Source organism: Pipistrellus kuhlii, unplaced genomic scaffold, assembly GCF_014108245.1.
Source record: "Pipistrellus kuhlii isolate mPipKuh1 unplaced genomic scaffold, mPipKuh1.p scaffold_m20_p_8, whole genome shotgun sequence".
Lineage (NCBI taxonomy): Eukaryota > Metazoa > Chordata > Mammalia > Chiroptera > Vespertilionidae > Pipistrellus > Pipistrellus kuhlii.
The window spans coordinates 29,940,084-29,961,583 of record NW_023425584.1 but is presented as its reverse complement, the minus strand read 5'-3'; the positions used below and the strand labels follow the sequence as shown (position 1 = coordinate 29,961,583).

Below are 21,500 nucleotides of genomic sequence, written 5' to 3'. Positions count from 1 at the left end.
TCACTCTCAAAGGTACATTGTTGAGAAATCCAAAGTGTAAAATCCATTACCTGCCATTATTACATCAACATAGAAAAATATGCATTATAACAAAGAATTTGATATTCAAGAACAAAATAAAAAAGCATGATTTATAAATACATAAATATCCATGCATACTTTTACAATGATAGCTACTGGGAGATGAGACCTTTTAAAATACCACTTTCATCCCAACTGCCTCTTTCCTACATGCTGGTAATATCAGGAGTCGTAAGAGAGCTTCTGTGGTCAAAGCCACATTCCTCCTTTCTAGCCTGCAGCTGATAATGAAAATGTGATGGATCTTCTGTCTTAGCTTTGACGCTGGGGGGAAAAAAGGAAAAGGTTATGTAGTTATGTAGTCCAGTGAATCAGATTCATAAAATATAGCAGTGATGCAATATTTATGTACTACCCAGATAGTAAGTAGACTCAAATTATTAATATTTTACTACACACAAAAAAATTCAGAACTATGACCATACCATCCATTTGGAAGCCAGAACCTAATTTTATTTTGTCATTTGTGATCTGTAAATGTTCACAATTTAATGTGATAATGGAAATACTTAAAATATAACTTTTTTTTCCTGGCATGCGTTGCAATGAAAGGCTCTAAAAGCAGAATCACATAAACACTTATTGTTCTACATTTAAAATCTGCTAAATCCAGATAGTAATTCACAACATTCCATATTTAGTCAGGATATTTAGGAAATGTGAAGGTTAAGGTTATGTATTTCTGGATTTCACACTATTAGAAATTGTCTTGAAATAATGGCGAAATGAAGCAGACATTATTTCTGGGTACTCTCTAGCACCTTTGGTAAATTTTAACATGGCTATAGATAACTTTTAAGCAGGTGTGAAGAAATCATTTTGGCTGTCACCCTGTATTTGAATGGATTTCCTTAACATTTAGCAGTGTGAATGAATCAATCTAAGAGTGTCTTTTTAGTAATCAGAGTTTTCAAGGTATGACCTATATCCTAGCTAAGCCTATCGTATCAGTCTTTTTGAGTAACTTAAAAGCAGCAAAATTCCTCAGCAAAAACAAAAAATATAAGAAGTCTTTCTTCTTTTAGGAGAATGAAATATCACCTAAAGAAACTAACTTCAAAGGGAAGGAGATTATTCTCTAAATTGTCTCTCAGATTTCTGATAAGCCCAAGACAACAACACCATAACAGTTGCCATTGGCTTTGGTTGCTGCAAGTCTGGTCTTTGACACAAAGTGTTGATATGTGATCCACTCATCCTTGGTACCAGACAACAGGCTGGCCTATGGGGTCAGGCAGAGCTTTTCTGGCTTCTTGTAGCAGATAAAGGGGAAAAGGTAGCTCCACTGAGCATTTATCTTGGTGATGCAAGACAAAACTGATTTAACTAATCTGACAGTGTGTGTGTGTGTGTGTGTGTGTGTGTGTGTGTGTGTGGAAAAAAAAAAATTATATATATATATATTCACACACAAATACTCACCACCTTAGAATCATATCTCCCTCCTTCCACCAAGCGGCTGCTCCATTACCCTACAGCTTGCTAAGACTGTACATAATGCACAAAAAAAGAACCTCTTGAAAAGCAGATACACTCATTTTTCTAACTTCTTTTTCACTTTCATTCTGCCATTTTCCCTCATGGATAAAAATGTTTTCAGGGGAAATGGACAAGTAATTACAATGACAAATTCTTTCTTTTAGTCAATAATGACAGCTTCCTAGTCAATCACTCCTCTTTCTCCTTAAGACAATGCATTTGGAAATATTAATCCTGACAGTCATAGTAATGACACCCTTTCTGAGTAAGCTGCTGCTCATTTGTTAATTATTGCTTATGAATGGATAAAGCTGGTCAACCACAAAGCTGCCAGTAGGTGCCTAGGGATGATTGTTAAATGATTACTTGCTCAATATATTTGTGTTTTAATCTTCCTCTTTCAAAAGAAAAATTATATATTGCAACTGTTTGACAAGTATCATCAGTAGACCAGACACTCTTACCATTGAGCAAAACCGGCCAGGACCATAAGTGTTTTTAAAATCTTACTTTAAAGAGCTATGTCCATAAGTCATCTTCACTAAGTCCTAGGATAACAATGCCAGGCTATTCCTTTCCACCTGCTAGCTAGCTTTAAGACTCAACTAAACTCTAATTTTAGAGGTAGGGGTCAGTTGTGGGCAGAACTACAACAGATGTGTTCAGGTGCACGGCTCAACATCAATGTTTTCTTTTGTTCTGGGCTGGCAATGTTGCTAAAGGTTTGCCAGTCTCTATTACATGCAAACACCTCAGGGAAGAGAAAAAAGTCCCGAAGGCTCTTTCCAGTGGACTCTCAAGGTGGCCCTCGATGGAGAGGGGACAGCTTCAGCAGCAAGGCTGTTAGGCACACATGCCGGGGTTGCAGGCTCCATCCCCAGTAGGAAGCGAGCAGGAGGAGGCAGCCGATTGATGATTCTCATCACTGATGTTTCCCTCCCTCCCTCCCTGCCTCCTTCCCTCCCTCCCTCTCTCTCTCCACCCCCCTTTCTCTCTGAAATCAACAAAAAATTTTAAGAAATATTTAGAAAAAGAAAAACAAGTATTGAAGGAAATTGAAATACGCATAATCCAAAAAACGCTACAGAAGTATAGGCTCCCTGCAGGCTTCTTCCAGGTAGCCAGATGCTAAGGATTAGTTTGATAGCAAAGCTGGTTTCTAGGGTGCCAGGTTCATGCCCGAGAACTATATATTAACTAGAGGCTAACAGTGTGCAATGATAGCATTAAAAAAATGGACATCCCAGGACAGAGCTCCCTACATTAAAAAAAAAAAAAATTGTTTTTTACAGAGAGGAAGGGAGAGAGTTAGAAACATTGATCAGCTGCCTCTGGCACACCCCCTACTGGGGATGTGCTCACAACCAAGGTACATTGGCCAGAATCAAACTTGGAACCCTTCAGTCCGCAGGCTGATGGTCTATCCACTGAGCCAAACCAGTTAGAGCACTCTCTACATTTTTAAAAATATATATATTTTATTGATTTTTTACAGAGAGGAAGAGAGAGGGATAGAGAGTTAAAACATCGATGAGAGAGAATCATCGATCAGCTGCCTCTTGCACACTCCCTACTGGGGATGTGCCCACAACCAAGGTACATGCCCTTAACCGGAATCGAACCCGGGACCTTTCAGTTCGCAGGCCGATGCTCTATCCACTGAGCCAAACCTGCCTCGGCTCCCTACATTTTTGATGCTCCTTTACAATGTGTAACAGTTTAGAGAGACCTTCCCCCAACACACACACACACTTCACTCTGGTCTATGGGTAATGTTAGGGACGTGCGTGTCAATTACAAAACTTCCTTAGTCTCTCCTGGGGGCTGCAACCCAAATATGAAGTGGTCTGATCTCTAATAGCCTGGCATGACAAAATACAGCTCCATACAGTAGAGGAGAGTATATTACAAAAGAAAATTGATGTGAAAGGTCTTAGGGAGGGCAGAATACCTCTTAGGAGCAACAAGCCAGGAGAGAATCTGCCACAAGCAGTTAGGAAGTAAAAGGTTCACCCCATTCAGAAAACAGTATATATTCTAATACAGCACTATAAACTTTATACCATTTCAAATGCACTTGGAAAGCCTGTTTACCTTTTTCATTAACTCACTTCTGGTGGTAAATTGTGGCAGGTCTTCCACTTCAATCCCATCAGCCATTTCCATCACCTTATCTAAAAGGTCCTTGTTGTAACTGCACAATAAAAAGCAGTAAGGTTAAAAACCTTGGAAATATTGCTTGTCAGTATGGGGCTAACAAGAAACTGCAGGTAAAGGGACTGTAAACTCAATTCACCAAGGACTGATTTGATACTACAGGGGAAATCAATACATGTTCAACAGCAAGTTAGTTAACAGTTCTCCCTGTTGGGAATACAGAAGTGGCTCTAGGAATGCCAATAGAGCAAGTATTTCAAAACAAATTTACAAAACAAGCAAAACATTTACAAAAATAGAGGCACTGTGCATCTGGCAGTACATATTCATGGATATGGAACGAGAGCCAAAAACTTTGTAGTTTTTGAACACAGGGAATGTTGGTCTAATGAAAATAAAATTATTTGTTCATTTATCCAACTTGCTGACATTTGCTGAATCTTGGATCCTGTTAACCAGGATTTCCCAGGGGCGACTAGAAGGCAGAGAAAAGAGATGGTGTAACTGGCAAGATTTGCTTCCCCGAATCTTGTTCTAATAACCCCCACTATCTGAAAGCAAAATCAAGTGGTTTAGGGCCAAGTGACAAGAGTCAGGCAATCAGGAGTAAGCTGTCATTTTATCATAACATAATTTCAGGAAACGCTAAAATAAAAGGAGATGGAGCCTCAAGACCTGTCACCTTCTTCATGGCTGCGGGGAGGGGGATGCAAGACTTCTGTGACTTTCATAAGAGGAAAGGCAATCTGGCTCGGGGTAAAGCAGATCGGGGAGTAAGAAGATAGAGGGACACAGATTACATCCTGCCAGAAGCTGCAAGGCCCTAAGTATGTCACCTCCTGTCTCTCAGCTTCATAAGTAAATTGGGGGCCTCAGTTTTCGTCTCTGCATTTGCCATGTGGGTGAAAGGAGCTAATGGACTTGAAATGCACTCTGTAAAGGTGATGGTTGGAGCTAATAGTAGCAATACAAACAGCAAGGCAATGTTAGAGTCCAGCATGTATTGAGCTCTTGCTAGATGGCAGCCTGTGTGCTAAGTGCTTTTCACCCTTCAATATTGTAATCTTTTTTTAAAAAATATATATATTTTATTGATATTTTACAGAGAGGAAAGGAAAGGGAGAGTAAGAAACATCAATAGAGAGAAATATCAATCAGCTGCCTCCTGCACGCCCCCTACTGAGGATGTGCCTGCAACCAAGGTACATGCCCTTGACCGGAATCCAACCTGAGACCCGTCAGTCTGCAGGCCAACGCTCTATCCACCGAGTCAAACCGGTTAGGGCCAATACTGTCATCTTCACAACTCATTTTCCAAATGAAGAAACTGAGGCCCAGAGAGGCCATACATATCTTTCCAAGGCCAAGGGTGGGAATCGGACAGACGTAGGCCTGGCCAGTGCGGTTGGAGGTTGGGGGCGGGGTCAGCCTGGGCCAGAGCTGCGGTTCGGAAGGCCGGGGACGGGGCCATCCAGCCGGCAGGGGACCGCACCTGCAACCCAGGAAGAGGTGGTTGGCCCAGACCATGGAGAGGGACAGCAGCTGGTCCAGGCAGCCGCCGCCGTCCGGCGGGTCGCGGTAGTCGGGCAGATGGCGCAGGATGAACTCCATGCGGGCCTTCCATTGCTTCTCGCTCTCCGAGTAGGAGCGGAACTGCTCGGCGAAGTCGGTCGCCTGCCGTACCCCCGACACCAGCTCCTCCACCGCTGAGGCGGCATCACCACCCACCATGGCGCCCTCCGCCGCCGAGGGCCAGCCCCGCCCGCCGCCTTCCCGACACGCACCGCGCCGCGCCCCGGCGGCTAGAGGGGCCCGCGCGGCGCGCGCCTGCGCCGGAGGCCCGGCCTGGAGCGCCCTCGCCGGGCGCGGCGGCCTCACCGGCCCCGCGACTCAGGTTCCGCAGCCCTGGGCTCTCGGTGGACCCCTTGCCTTTGGGGAACCGGTAGGGACACGGAGGCCCCCAGGCACAGATCAGGCGTCGCTTTCTCTCCTTCGGCGCTGGATGCCGGCCGGCAGTGGGCCGTGTCCTTGCCCTGAGGGCTCCCTGGGCGTGCGGCTCGCGGACGCATTTCCTCAGTCCGGAGGGAGGACTTGTCTGGGCAGCTGCTCCGGCTCCGTCTGTGATTCCCCGGGGGCCCCACGCCGCGCCCGGATGGTGGGTGACCCGCCTTCCTTCATCCGGTGAACGGCCTGCCAGGCCCTTTGCAATGAGAGCACACCCAGAGCCCTGCTTTCATGAACTCTATCACCTACCGACGGAGCCATTGGTGAAATGCCTAATGGTTCCAGTGAACATTTCCAACGGTGACACATTTTAATAAGGAAGGAAGAGGTCCAGAGTGCTAGGAGTATGAATGAGCAAGAGCCTGATCCAGACCTGGGGGGTCGAGGAAGTGATGCTGGACGCTGAGAGAGGAGCAGGCGTCAACTGCGTAAAGAGGAGCAGGCCATGGCCGCAGAGAGCCTGGCCTGGTAAGAGAACAGCAAGAGCTGTGTGGCAAGGTCCGAGACTGGAGGACAGTGGAGGAGGCGGGGCCACAGAGACCCACAAGGACAGCACGCCACGGGAGAGGCTGTGGTCTAGGTCCTCAGAGGGATGGGGAGCCACTGAAGGATTTTAACCAAAATAGGGACACGCGTGTTTCCAAAAGATGGGAGGAGGAGCCAGAATGTATGTGTCCAGAGGAGATGAGCAGGTGAGCTGGCATGACTCCGCTGTCTGCCCTAGGATCACATAGCAGACCTCCTGAGAGATAGGAGAGCTTCGTTGCTAGTGGGAATTTCCCACCCCTGACAGCATTCCACGACAGTACCAGGGAAATCACTTGAGCCAACATCAGCCTTGAGAGATTATTGACCCGATAGGCTTTTCCATCATCCCCTTCAAGATGTGGGATAGGGTACAGAACCGCCCTAGAATCCAGGATTAAGGGCTCCAGTGAAGGTCCTGTGTTGTGAGCAGGGGCCAGGGGCAGAGTCAACCATGTGCTGTCTGCTGCTTCTGATGAGAAATCAGCTGCATACCTCCCCCACCCCCCAGGCAGAAACCGCATACAGAATGGAAATACCAGGCAGTCTTAGGAGTATACTGTCCCTGCAGACCCAACACCAGATGCGGTGACATCTCAGTTACGGTTAACAATATGGAGGCATGCTGCTCTCACCCTGTGAAAAAGGAGAGAGTGGGCAGGGCTGTGAAGCCAAAGACAGACTCCGCTTCTCCACAGCCATTGGGAATAGATGCCCAGAGTGGGCCAGGCTAACTGAGAGCAGATCACATCTTCTGAGGGGCTTGTTAAAACCGCATTCCCAGGCCCATCACCAGATTCTCAGAGTCAAGGACCTAGGTAATTAATTCTACCTGTGACTGACCAAACTTAACGCTGCTAAGGGTTTGCTGAATAAAATTCTTTGTCGCCTGATTCTAAGGTGGGAGGGCTGACCCACAAACAGGAACCTGGGCTCTGTGACCAGCAGCTGCAGCTACACAGCCATGTGAGCCACAGGGGCGTGAAAAAGCTAAGGGGTCATCCAGCAACTAGCTTATTTAGCACCATCTTTGATAATGATGGGATAGATGCATACATACGTACCTATATACAAACATTCTCAGACATGTGTGTAGGTTATAAGAATCCAAAAGTGGCCGAAACCGGTTTGGCTCAGTGGTAGAGCGTCGGTCTGCGAATTGAAAGGGCATGTACCTGGGTTGCGGGCACATCCCCAGTAGGGGGTGTGCAAGAGGCAGCTGGTCGATGTTTCTCTCTCATCGACGTTTCTAGCTCTCTCTCTCCCTTCCTCTCTGTTAAAAAAAAAAAAAGTGCACAACTGGGTATTCTATATAATATATATATATATATATATATATATATATATATATATATATATATAATTGATTTCAGAGAGTTAGGGAGAGAGAGAGATAGAAACATCAATGATGAGAATCATTGATTGGCTGCCTCCTGCACGCCCCCTAGTGGGCACATGCCTTTGACCGGAATCCAACCCAGGTCCCTTCAGTCCTCAGGCTGACACTGCATCCACTGAGCCAAACCTGCTAAGGCTCTCTTGCCCCCCCCCCCCTTTTTTAATTGTTTTAATTGATTTTAGAGAGAGAGGAAGAGAAAGGGAGAGAGAAACAGAGAAATATTGATCAGCAATAATTGATTGGCTGCCTCTTGCACACTCCCCATCAGGAATTGAGCCTGCAGCCTGGGCATGTGCCCTGACACTGAATCGTGGTGCAGGGGACAATGCTTAACCAAGTAAGCCACACTGGCCAGGGCAGATCTCTTGTCCGTTTTTTTTAATGGACTTTATTCTTAGAGAAATTTTATGCAGCAAAATTGAGTGGAAAATATTGAGAGTTTCCATATGTTCTCCCCTATACATCACCACCTCCACTATCAACTTCTCCCACCAGCGCAGTATATTTTGTTACATCATTATCATCCAAAGTCCATAGTTTACCATAGTTTTCACTCTTGGTGTTGTACATCCTATGAGCTTTAACAAATGTATAAGGACATGCATTCACCATTAGAGTTACATACAGAATAGTCTTACTGCCCTGACAACCCAAAGTGTCATTTGAAGAGCAAAGTTTTTATTTTGATGAAATTCAGTTTCTTTTTTTTTTCTTTTATGAGTCATGCCTTTTAGTCTTATATAAGAAATCTTTGTCTAACCCAATGACATAAAGATTTCCTGTTTTCTTCTGGAAGTTTTTGGTTTTTTATTTAGTCTATGATTCATTTCAAGTAAATTTTTGCATATAATGCAAGGTATGGTTTGTCATGAGCAATAAAGGATATAAGATTTTATCCTACTTGCAAGTTAACAAGTTGCCCTGCCACAATTTCACTGGATGCTGACAAGAGACATAGGACTCCTAAGAAGGAAACAAAGAACTTTATTGCAGCCCAGCCAGCTGTGAGCTGCATGTTTGCCTTGGTTCCCCATTCCCCCAGGCCTCTCAGGGGCTGTGCCAGGAGACCCAGGTGGGTGAAGTACAAACAGGCACACAGAGAGGGTTTGGACCACAGCTCAGCAACTCCAAGCTCAGGGAACGCCAGACTTTTATAAAGGACTGCAAACAGAACAATACATTATCTTTTTATCTGAACAATTAAAAAAAAAAAAAAAAAGAAAGCTCTTTGCTCTGAAGGTAGACACTATCTCCAGACTGTTTCATGGACAAACATCCTTGGAAAGACAGTCTGGAACAGAAGGAGTTGAATCTTCCAATTCATAATTCTGATGTATCTCTTCAATTATTTAGATCTTATTTTTGTGGTATATTTTAAAATCTGGTGAAACATTAGACTTATACACACTTTTATCACTTTACTTGTTTTTCATCCCTTCTCTATCTCCTACAATCTGGTTTCATGTCTAACTTTTGAGATGTGAAGATGCATGAGAGACCCATGGAGAATTGTCTCCCAACATAGGTTGAGATTCTTATTTACTTTTTAAAAAAAGCATATTTATTGATTTCACAGAGGAAGGGAGAGAGAGATAGACACATTAATGATGAGAGAGAATCATTGATCAGCTGCCTCCTGCATGCCCCACATTTGGGATCAAGCCCACAACCTAGGCATGTGCCCTGACTGGCAATCGAACCGTGAACCACACTGTCTGGGCTTTTTTATTTTTATTTTTACCTTTTTTCCTCCCTCCCTCCCTTCCTTTCTTTCGTTTTTAATTTTTAAAAATTGGTTTTGAGCCCGGCCATTGTGACTCAATGGTTGAGCATTGATTGACCTATGAACCAGGACGTCCAGGAGGTTACAGTTCAATTCCTGTCAGGGTAAAGGCCCAGGTTGTGGGCTCGATCCCCAGTATGGGGCGTGCAGGAAGCAACCAATCAATGATTCTCTCTCATCATTGTTGTTTCTATCTTTCTCTCTCTCTCCCTTCCTCTATGAAATCAATAAAAATATATTTTTAAAAATTGAATTTGAGCGAAAGAAAGATTTATTGTTCCACTTATTTATGCATTCATTGGTTGATTCTTGTATGTGTTCTGACTGGGGATCAAACCTGCAACCTTTGTGTATTGGGTCAAGGTTCCAACTAACTAAACTATTCGGCCAAGGCCAAATGTGTTCTTCTACAAAATCGTTTTCACTATTTTATGCTATTGTTTTTTGATACAAATTTTATCATTAGTTTGCCAATTTCTAGAAAAATAGGTTGCTGGGCTTTTAATTGGAATTGTATTGAATCTATAGATCAATTTGGGAAGAACTAACATTTAACAGAATTGAATCTTCCAATTCATAATTCTGATATATCTCTCCACTTATTTAGATTTTATTCTTGTGGTATATTTTAAAACCCGATGAAACATTAGATATATACACACATTTATCACTTTACTTGTTCTTCATTCCTTCTCTATCTCTTACAATCTGGTTTCATTTTCCTTCTACATGAAAAATTTGTTTGCATTTTCTTTACTATAGGTCTGCTTGTGGCACTTTTTATCAACCTGAAAATGACTTTATTTTGCCTTCTGTATTAGTTATATGGCTGCATAACAAATTACTCCAAAACTTAGTGACTCAAAGCAGTAAACACTATCTCACAGTTTCTGTAAGTTAGGAATGCAGGGGACCTCATCGGGGTAGTTCAGGCTCAGCATCTCTGATGAGGCTCAGAACATTATTGACTGATGCTTTGTGTATGAGAAGGCTTGTTAGTGCCAGAGGAGCCACCTCTAAGATGGCTCACGCATATAGCTGTTTGCCTCAGATCCAGTTTCTCACATATGGACCTCTCCGCAGGGCTGCTTGAGTGTCCTCATATGGCAGGGGTCTTCCTTCAGAGTAAGTGAATCAAGAAAGAGCAAGGTAGAAGCTACAATATCTTTCATGACATGGATTTCTAGGTCATGTAACATAATTTCTGACTTATTCATTAGTCACTAAGTCCAGTACACATTCAGGGGCATGAGAATTAGGTTCCATATTTTGACCCCACCAATGTGTCTCAGTGGTTCAACATTGACCTATGCACCAGGATGTCACCAGTTCAGAGCACATGCTAGATTATGGGTTTAATCCTTATTGGGACCATGCAGTAGGCAGCTGATCAATGTTGATATTTTCCCTCTCATCGATCGATGTTTCTATCTCTCCCTCTCCCTTCCTCTCTCTCTCTCTCAAGTCAATAAAAACATTTTAAAAAGATAGGCTCTACATTTAGGATGGAGTGTCAAATGTATTCAAACCATCAAATCTTTCCATTTTTTCCTCCTCTTTTTGGTCCTCCTCTTTTCTTCACCTACTAATACTATCTTGAACATTCCTCTCCAATCCTTTTGGGCTGGAAACCTTAAGAGAATTATAGAGGATACACTAGAAAATAATCTAGAATGTTTTTTTTCAATTCTTTTACCACTAATTTGTTTCTCATGCCTATAATGCATTAGTTACTAAGTCTAACATATCCTATATATTAGTCTCTAGCATTTTCCTGATAAACAAACTGTTGCTTTTCTGCTAAGAATTTTTTTTTCATTTTGAGGAAGTATCCATTAATTCCTATTTTACTAAGTGTTTTAAATCAAGAATAAGTATTTATCAAATGCATTTTCAGTATTTACAAAGCTACCCATGAATTTCTATTTAAAACTATTAATATGACACCACTGGTTTGACTCAGTGGTTCAGTAGTTCATAATATGATGATTTATATTAGCTTTTCTAATATTGAACCTTATTTCCATTCCTAGAATAAACTCTATTTGGTCCTATTTAAAAAAAACAAACAACTTATTTATTTATTTTTAAATATGTTTTTATTGTTTTCAGAGAGAGGTAGGGAGAGGGATAGAAACATCAATGATGCAAGAGAATCATTGATTAGCTACCTCTTACACACCCCCTACTGGATGGAGGTCAAGACCAGAACCCAGGCATGTGCCCTGACAGGGAATCGAACTGTGACCTCCTGGTTCATGGGTCAATGCTCAATCACTGAGCCACACTGACCAGCTGGTCGTAATATATTATTCTTTCAGTGTGCTTTTGGATTCTGAATTTTATTAAAAATTTTATTTAGGAGTTTTGTATTGATATTTTAAAATGAGATTGGCCTATTTTTCTTTATTGTTACAATTGTTATTATATTTTGATATCAATGTACTTATATTTTCTTTTTGAAAATAGTTTGTTCTTTTTCTAGGCTATGGAGCATTTTAAAAAATCACTGGAATCATTTGTTCTTTAAAGGTTAGTAGAGTTGTTAAATTCCCCTATAAAACAATGAATCTGATGTTTCTTAGGTTTTTTGGGGGAAGGGAGAAGGGTGTTTGACAAATTTTATCAAATTATTTTGACAAAATTATTTCTTAAAATTTTTATTGTAACTTATTAGCATTATGTCTATATGTTATATTATGCATAATATTATATTCAAATTATTTTGGAAAATTTATTGGTCTATTTTGGTTTTCTATCTTTAGTTTCTGATGAAATTATATATTTCATATAGCTTTTCAAATTTATCTGCATAAAATTGTATAAGATATTCTTGTTTTGTTTTTTACTTTCTAAGGTGACTATTTTCCATTTGTAATTTCTTATTTTGGATTTTAGTGCATTTCCTTCATTATGATTAACTTTGCTTGCGACTTACCTAATTTATTGAATTTTTTAAAAGAATAAGCCTATTTATAAATTCTACTATAATTTGTTGGATTAACTGATTAATTTCTGTATTTATCTTTATTTATTTTTTCTTGTTTCTTAAGCCAGCTGTTTATTCATTTATTTTTCTTTTGTTTATGTAAATATACTTATTTAAGGCGGTGAATTTTTCCTTGAGTACTACTTTAACTATACCCCTAGGTCCTTTTATATGTGCTAATTATTATTGTTTACTAGAAAGTCTGCAGTTTTGAATTTGTATTTTCCATTTGATTATAGATTTACTTAATATATACCCACACACACATCCAAATTGAGGGGTACTTTCTGTTTGTTTTCTAAATATGTTACAAATGTCAATGTTTATTGTGTTGTTATAATAGAATGCTACCTATATTATTTTTACTGTGATGATTTAATGAGATTTGGTTTATGGCCTAACATATTCTTTTGTGTGTACAAATATTTCAGACCACTTGATAAGAAAGTATATTTTCTATTCTCAGGGCACAATGTTTGATACATATCAGTAACATCTACCTTATTGATTATATTATTTGGACTTCTAAACTCTCATTTCATTTTGACCACTTGATTTGTTTGGAATTGGGCAAGGCAAATCAAAGTCTTCTATTATTAGTGTGTCTTTGTCTAAATCTCCTTGCATTTCTACAGTTTCTATTATATGAAAGTTCCTGCTGAACATTTTGTGCATACGGTATATACTCATATCTTGTTTTTATGGTAAATTGTAGCCTTTAGCATTAAAAACTACTTCTCTTTATTTTGTTAAAGCTTTTTGTACTGAATTCTATGTTGACAGATATTAAGAGTTTTAAAGTTTTATTTTTCTTGAATGCTTTTCTTTGCTCATCCTTTCATTATTAAGCTTTCTGAATTATTTTGTCTTATATGTATATGGACTATAGTTGGATTGGGCTTTGCAATCTATTTTATTTATTTATTTTAAAAATATATTTTATTGATTTTTTTTACAGAGAGGAAGGAGAGAGGGATAGAGAGCTAGAAACATCAATGAGAGAGACATTGATCAGCTGCCTCCTGCACTCTCCCCACCGGGGATGTGCCTGCAACCAAGGTACATGCCCTTGACCGGAATCGAACCTGGGACCTTTCTGTCCCCAGGCCAACGCTCTATCCACTGAGACAAACCAGTTTCGGCTGCAATCTATTTTAAAAACTATTTTTAAAGTAGGTGAGTTAGCCCAGCTGGGTGGCTCAGCTAGTTGGAGCATTCTCCATACCCATAAAGCTGTGGGTTTGATTGCTGGTCAGGATACATACCGAGGCGACAGGTTCTTATCCCTGGTAGGGGTGCATTTGTTTCTCTCTCACATCGATGTTTCTTTGTCTCTCTCTCTGTCTCTCTCTGTCCCTCTTCTCTCTCTCTCTCTCTCTCTCTCTCTCTCTCTCTCTCTCTCTCTTTCTCTCTCTCTCTCTCTCTCTCTCCTTTTTCTCTTTCTTTCTTCTCCCCTCTAAAAAAGTAATAAAAATATATCCTCAAGTGAGAATTAAAAACTACAAATAAATAAAATGGATGAGATGAACTCATTTATATTTATTGAGATAACATATATTTGGTCTCAATTCTGTACTTTTAATGTTGTGTTTTCATTATGTAATTGCCCTTTTCTTAATGTGGTTCTGATATTTAATAAGGTTTGTATTTTTGTTCTAGAAGTTACCTTTATAAAATACTGTTGATACACTCTTTTTAGGGACTGTACCTTTAAATACCTACCATGAATCATAAAATTATCTTGTAATTATCTTGTATCTCCCCCTGACCCTTCCACCATCATACAATCAACAGAATTGTCAATCCTTAGTGTTTATATTAAATATGCTTAAGCTTCTACTTTATTTTGAATCTTTAAATACTATCCTTTGAATCAATTAATTTGAGGTGATCCGTGAGCTTACTCTTTTTTTAAAATACGTTTTTATTAATTTCAAAGAGAAAGGGAGCTGGGGAGAGAGAGAGAAACATCAGTGATTCGAGAGAATCATTGATGGGCTGCCTCCTGTACACTTCATACTGGCGATTGAGTCTGCAACCTGGGCATGTGCCCTGACCTGGAATTGAACCCATGACCTCCAGATTCATAAGTCAATGTTCAAACATTGAGTCATGCTGGCCAGGCACTGAGCTTATTCTTATTCCTATCTTTTCTCTCTCTTCTTCAGTTTTTTATTAGTGATGAGAAATTTCTACCATATTAAGGAATGCAACATCTGCATTCTGATCTGTCATCCTAACCTCTGTATTGGTTTTACTCTCATTTCTGTAGTCAAATACATTTCATGCTCAAGGAGGGGCCTTTTATCTGGATTTCCTCAGACTCCCTCAGTAGTACTGAGACTGCTGTTCTATGGTTCTCGTAGATTCCTCAGAAAAGGTTCATGATATTTCCTGATTTTTTACAGGTTTCAATATGTTTGTCTATAGGCTTTATACCTAAACTTTACTTTTCTTCCATTGAGTGTCATTGCTCCACTGTTGTGTGCCCTGAACAAGTGTTGGAGGGGTGGGAAAGTGTGGCCAGGGGAGCTCTCTTTGTTGCCACAGTGACAAACTTCAAACATGATCTTTATGAGTAGTCACCTCTTCTCTGGATTTCAAAGCATGGTTGGTGAGAGCTTCTCTGTCCAACTCTCTTTCCCAGATTTATTTTTGTTTCTAAGAGAAGGTGCCCACTTTTCTTTTTCCAGTGCTTTCCATTGTCCCTAGCAATCTTTCTTTGTATGATTTAGGACTTGTTTTCATAGTTCCCTTTCAAAGTGGGGCTTTCCCATTCTGGAAGAAATAATAATAATAGTAATAATAATAATAATAATAATAATAGCTTTCTAAACTCTCTGAGAGTCTACATCCCCTTCTCACTCAAGGTTTTTCACCAGGTTTCCTACTCTTTCTCACCTTTGGCAGCTCCTCACAAAACTTTGGAGGCTGCAGCTGGTTTCTCTATTTGTTGTTGTTCCTGTTGAGTGTGAGTCAATTCAGAGCTAAACTACTGCTTTAAAACAAAATATTCTTCTAGTTAATTATAATTTAAAAAATGTAATAAATGCCACTGTGACTTGTCCTTTCAACTAAACTTCCAGGGACATCTAAGTTTTATTTTACTCCTGATAAACTCCTAGAAGTGGAATTCTTGGTTCAAAGAACTGCACACTTTTAAAGCTTTTACTATGTTTTGCCAAAGTACCTTCTAGAAAGTTTGGTTCTAAGTTTCCATGCCTACCAGCTGCAGGCTTCCTCTTTAAAGTGGGTAAATTGTGCAAGACTGCAATGAGTGCTCTCACATTTTTTAATTCCCTTGTTAGCATCATAATTAGCTAATTAATATTAATAAAAGGAAGAGAGCACGTACTTGAAGAAGCCATCGATGTTTCTCTCTCAGACTGATGTTTCTGTCTTTCTTTTCCTCTCTCTCTAAAATCAATAAATATCCTTGGGTGAGGATTTATATATATAAATCCCAGGTAATGTGGGAACAGAGGACACAGTTGGTATTTCTGTTTCAAAAGGCATGAATGTTTAGCCTGTTGTAAATGTACTTAAAGTGTTTTCTTTTAAAATGAATGAAACAAGTCCTCTCTCTGCCAGAAACCTTGAAATTGATGTTCTTATAACAGCAGTCAAGAGGCTACTTTTACCTAACTGAATTGATGTTCAGCATTCAGGATCACAGAAAGTTATAGTTCTTCACTATTTTGTACGTCTCGGGCCATACCAGGAGAAGTTCAGTCTGAGTGCCTTATTTTAAGCACAGCATTGATGAACTAAAGTGCTCAAAAGGAGGGAAGGAGAAGGGGAGCTGGAGATCAGGTAATGTGGGAGCAGAGGACACAGTTGGAGAGGCCCTATGCCTATCTTCAGATCTTTGAAGAGCTGTTTTGTAGAAGATGGTTTATTTTCTGCTTTTCAAGGCAGGCATAGGTCCAAAGAGTGAGAGCTATATATAGTAAAGTCAAATTTCATCTTTAAATAGAAGAACTTTAAATCATTAGAGCTGTCTGAAAAATACTACAATAGATACCCCTTGGGTTGAACTGAGCCCCTGGTCATATCACATCTATAATAGATTCATGATTGAACTAGATAACTAAAATATTTTACAATAATATATATATATATCTTTGTTTTTAGAAAGTCTCTTTTGTTATTCTGACCAGTAGTTTTATAGAATAAGATCCTATGGCTACTCATCTTAATCCCAGTTTGATTTCTGAAACCTGTTGCCTGCCTAGCTGCTGTTAACTTCTATTCACATAAGGTATAAATAATAGCAAAGCAACAAAAATGCTTTATGTTTGTGTTCATCCTCATTTTAAAATATCCATATTTTAATTGTTTTTATCTATTGATTTGAGAGAGAGAGAGAGAGAGAGAGAGAGAGAGAGAGAGAGAGAGAAATATCAATGAAGAGAGAGAATCATTGATCAGCTGCCTCCTGCACGGCCCCTACTGGGGAGCAAGTCCACAACCTGGACATGTGCCCATGACTGGAATAGAACCTGGGACCCTTCAGCTTGCAGGCTGACGCTGTATTCACTGAGCAAAACGAGCTAGGGCTAATTGTTTCTCTTTGTACATTGTCTATGTGTATTGTCAAATTGCATATTTACATATTCCGGGGGTAAATTTAGCTTTCAGGAGGACTCATATCCCTAGTCTTAATTCTATTAACTACAAAGAATAATTTTCCCAGCACAAAAGGGAGAAATTGATTACATTCCTACCATTAGTTAGTGGTAGAGAATCTCCTCACACAATACAACCACAAAATTCTCCTTTGAGAGTGAAACTTGTAGTAAGCACATTGTAGACAAGATTAGGAACTCATGTAAATTTGCTTAAAGAGATAGTTTTTAAATAAAAAGCAAGAGTTGGTGACATGGGTGTGGTCCCCTGTCATCCTGCTTTTGCTCTCTCTCAGAAGAGAAAATGCAGCCCAGGGACCTCTATGCCCTGCAGGAGCCTTTGGGCATAGAGATAGAGCCCTCAGGCAAACCCACCTTCCAGTCCCAGGGTAAGTATAGCACTCCTGTAGGTATCCTCTGGGCTCACAGAGGCTGGCAAGGAGCTGCTGGCACCACGCCACACATATCTTGACTAGATACCAAATCACTGCTCAGCATCTGACCAGGAAGTTTTGTCAGCCTCTATACACATCTCCCACACTATGAATATTAATTGCAGAACTTTCTGGTTCCATTATCTCTTTAGCCATAGACCTAGACTGTGGGGGTCTATATTTTAGGGTGCCAGATTTAGCAAATTAAATAGGCTAAATTTGAATGTATTTTCTCTGGCAACCCTACCACATTTTCCAATCAACATTTAAGATTTTGAGAGAAAATAAGTGAATGAATGACTAAGTGAATGGATAAATGGAGAGGACGATCAACAGAAACAATTCAGAGCTGTGATTGATGAGTAACTAATAATTTAAAAATTTTGGTTTTGTCCATGTAAGATATTTTCTATTGACTTTCTTTTTTAATTTTAAATTTATTTTTAATGAAAATTATACACACACACACACACACACACACACACAAATTTTAAAGTCTAATAGTACTAAAGGCATACGGTGAAGAACAGCAGTCCCCTACCCCACCCAACATCAAGCCCCAGCCTGATCCCCAGAGGTACCCAGGTAAACATTTTCAGCTATTTTGCCCAGTTTTAAACTCCTCCCCCATATTGTCCAATAATATACTTATAGTGCCAATTTGTTGATTTGTCAATTTTAGATATTACTATTTTCTTGCCATTATGAAAGATGAAGGTTTATTTCTTTAGCCATCTCCTGCATCTTCCTTCCTTTTCCCCAGCTCCCCAACCTGTTTCATAGTCTTTGGTTAAATCCATTATCTTTTTTTTACATTGTTACGGTTATGTAAATTTTTTGGTGTTGCATTTATTTTCTTTTGCAGTTTATGTGTTGTAATTTTTCTGTAGGTAGTAATTGCCTCACATTTTTTAATTTACTCAGTTTTTTTTATGAACTTGTTATTAATTCTCTCAATCTTCTAATAACCCCTCAACAAAACTTCCCACCTAGTGTCACCTGTCAGGTAATCCTCTGGCCCATCTCTGACCTAAAACCCTCTATTTTCTGGCTCAGAAGGCACTCCTGTCCCGCTGTCACCCAGGCCTCCTTTGACCTCTCCTGGGCAAGCCTTCCTCATTGTTGGATTATACTCTTGTTTGGGAGGACAATCTCCTGAGAAAGGCAGATTATTTGTGATCTCTCATGTCTGAACGCATCTTTTATTCTACCACTGTTCTTAATAATTTGGGTTTAGAATTCTAAACCATTAATAAGTCTCACTCAGAATTCTGAAAATTTCACTTGATTGTCTTTCAGCTTCTAGTGCTGCTGCTGCGAAGTCTAGTGCCATTCTGATTCCTGATCCTTTCAATTGACCTGTTTTTCTTTCCTGAGTCCTTTTAGGGTCTCTTCATTATTCCCTGTGTTCTGACATTTCATGATAATGAACCATGAGTTATAAATCTTATTTTTCCTCCCTGAGGATGTTAGAGTATTTTTAAAGCTTTCTTCTCCTCCCTGAACTTATGCATTCCCTTCCCACTCACCCTTACTCCCTCATACCTGTCTGTCATGTCTGAGGCTTTCTTTAAAAGACTAGGGATCTTGCCGAAGCTGGTTTGGCTCAGTGGTAGAGCATTGGTCTGCGGACTGAAGGTTCCCAGGTTTGATTCCGGGCAAGGGCATGTACCTTAGTTGCGGGCACATCCTCAGTGGGGGGTGTGCAAGAGGCAGCTGGTCGATGTTTTTCTCTCATCGACGTTTCTGGCTCTCTACCTCTCTCCCTTCCTCTCTGTGAAAAATCAATAAAATATATTAAAAATAATTATAAATAAAAGTCTAGGGATCTTGCTAGTTAGAGCATTGTCCCAATATGCCAAGGTTGTGGATTCGAGCCCGGGTCAGGGCACATAGGAGTCAACCAATGAATGCATAAATAAGTAGAATAATACTTTTTTTTTTTTTTTTTTTTTTTTTTAAGTTTGAGGATCTTGACCCTCCACTCATATTTTGCCTGTGTGGAGCTTTTCTAATGGTGGACTTCCCTGTAGTGGGCGTTGGTCATAAATTGGCTTTTGCAGTGGGGATCCCAAATGTCTGCATTAGGAGGTCTTCCCCTTGAGTCTTCTCAGTTCCTACAGAAAAGGGTTCTTTAGTCTTCAACTAAGGGTAGGAGGTGTGCCTGCCTGCCAGGCTGTCAGGAAGCAGGGTGAGGAAAAGGAGCTGGGACTTAACCTTTTCGTATCTAGATTTCCATTTAGTCCCCATATTTTCAGTTCTGCACTTCATACAGTTCCTCCACAGTTCCTCATGTGCTGATGCAAATTCCCCACTGAGCCCTGTGGGAGTGGGCAAGGGGTGGCGACTCCACTGCCCGGGGGGACTGTGTTCTCTCGGAGGCTCCATCAGTCCCATTTGCAGCTCTGCCCTTCCCTGCAGCTTGGCTGCTTCTCACCTTCTCACAGGGAACCCCTCTGCAGGCATCAGGCCTCCTGCCTCCCCCATGCTGCCATGTGACTCACTGCTTCTTCCTCTGCTTCCCACACTCCCAAAATGTGCTGGCATCCTTCATCTGCTGCCACCTCCTATTCTCATAGACCTTACAGATTTGCAACTCTTTTTATTCCTTTCCCGTTGTTTTCGGGAGGGAGCGGAGATTCACGAGAGGCTCTTCTGCCGCATTTAACAAGAGCTTCTTTAGGGTCTGTTTTCCCTCTGAAGCACTTGGGAACAATTTCCAGGCCCCATTCTCATGCTGTCAGTCAACACAGTCATTTTTTTGTTTGATTATGAAGTAGGTGTTTCTTTATGGGAAATAGAGCAAAGTCCAAACACACACACTGTTCAATAGTCTTAATAAAACACTCTTGATCTTTTGAACAAGATTCAAATATGTTTCTCTGCTTTTGTCTAAGGACGGGGGACAAAAAAAGCACAAGGGGCACTTTGAAATGTGGCCCAAGCCCCGGTGCTTACCAGACCTGCTCTGTCTTCTGGGTTTGAATAAAAGCAAGGAGAATGCCGAAATACCATCTCCTTTGAATTAATCATGAGCCCCACCTCTCCTGCTCTCCTGTGTTTACACATTGCTGCCATTGTGTTGTATCTACAGGCGGATCTCCTTTCATCTGCAGGCCACACAAAACCCTCTCCATTTAAAGCTACACATGTGGCTCTTGAATTAAGAGGGGGCATTTCAACAATAATTTCTCATTCCTCTTTTGGAAGGGTTCAGTGTCTCAAGGAAAGCTCCCTGCTCTTTCTGTGTGCTCTGCTGTGCCCAGCCAACATTTAAAGTCTGGAAAAGCTGCCGAAACCGGTTTGGCTCAATGGATAGAGCATCGGCTTGGGGACTGAAGAGTCCCGGGTTCTATTCCAGTCAAGGGCATGCACCTTGGTTGCGGGCATATCCCCAGTAGGGGGTGTGCAAGAGGCAGCTGATTGATGACTCTCTCTCATTGATGTTTCTAACTCTCTATCCCTCTCCCTTCCTCTCTGAACAAAACCAATAAAATATATTTTTTTAAAAATAAAAAATAAAGTCTGGAAAAGCTAAGGAGAGGGAGCAGGGCCAGGAGGCTGTCACAGGAAAAGGTGGGTCTGTTGGGGTGGGGCAGAGGGTAAGCAGTGGACCAAGATGGAGCGGGCCTTGAATGTCACATTAAGGGCTTTACTTCACTTATTTTTTTTTAATGTGATTTAAAAAAAAAATCCTCACCTGAAGATATTTTCTATTGATTTTTATAGAGTGGAAGAAATAGGGAAAGACAGAGAGAAATATCTATGTTAGAGAAGCACACGGATTGGTTGCCTCCTACATGCACCCCGACCAGGGCCTAGGCCAGGAAGGAGCCTACAATCGAGGAATGTATGTGCCCTTGACTGAAATTTATCCCAGGACCCTTCCGTCTGCAGGCTGACACCACTGAGCTAAACCAGCTAGGGCCACACTAAGGGCTTTTTATACTTTCCTGCAAGCAGTGGGGAGCTACCCGAGGTCCTTAAACAGGAGAGTGACATGAGATCAATTGTGCTTTAA

The 21,500-nt window shown here is 40.8% G+C and overlaps 1 protein-coding gene and 1 long non-coding RNA gene across 3 annotated transcripts in view; one reads left to right on the top strand and one right to left on the bottom strand.

The window, feature by feature from the left end:
- Positions 1-5,513, bottom strand: CDKN2AIPNL (CDKN2A interacting protein N-terminal like). Of its 2 annotated transcripts, none has more exons than XM_036425394.2 (3): positions 5,210-5,513; positions 3,672-3,754; positions 1-345 (listed from the first exon to the last, which is right to left on the bottom strand). In XM_036425394.2, the coding sequence occupies exons 1-3, from the start codon at positions 5,446-5,448 to the stop codon at positions 194-196; spliced, it is 474 nt and encodes a 157-aa protein (XP_036281287.1). In that variant the 5' UTR covers positions 5,449-5,513; the 3' UTR covers positions 1-193. The 2 variants fall into 2 exon arrangements, with proteins under 2 accessions (XP_036281287.1, XP_036281288.1); XM_036425395.2 differs by having other exon boundaries at positions 3,655-3,754; positions 5,210-5,510.
- A 113-nt stretch (positions 5,514-5,626) lies between these two features.
- LOC118711897 overlaps positions 5,627-21,500 on the top strand; it is a 67,059-nt gene continuing 51,185 nt past the window's right edge. Inside the window, exons 1-2 of the long non-coding RNA XR_006740704.1 lie at positions 5,627-6,413; positions 11,914-11,960. This is a non-coding gene — a long non-coding RNA (uncharacterized LOC118711897). The remainder of the gene's footprint in view (positions 6,414-11,913; positions 11,961-21,500) is intronic.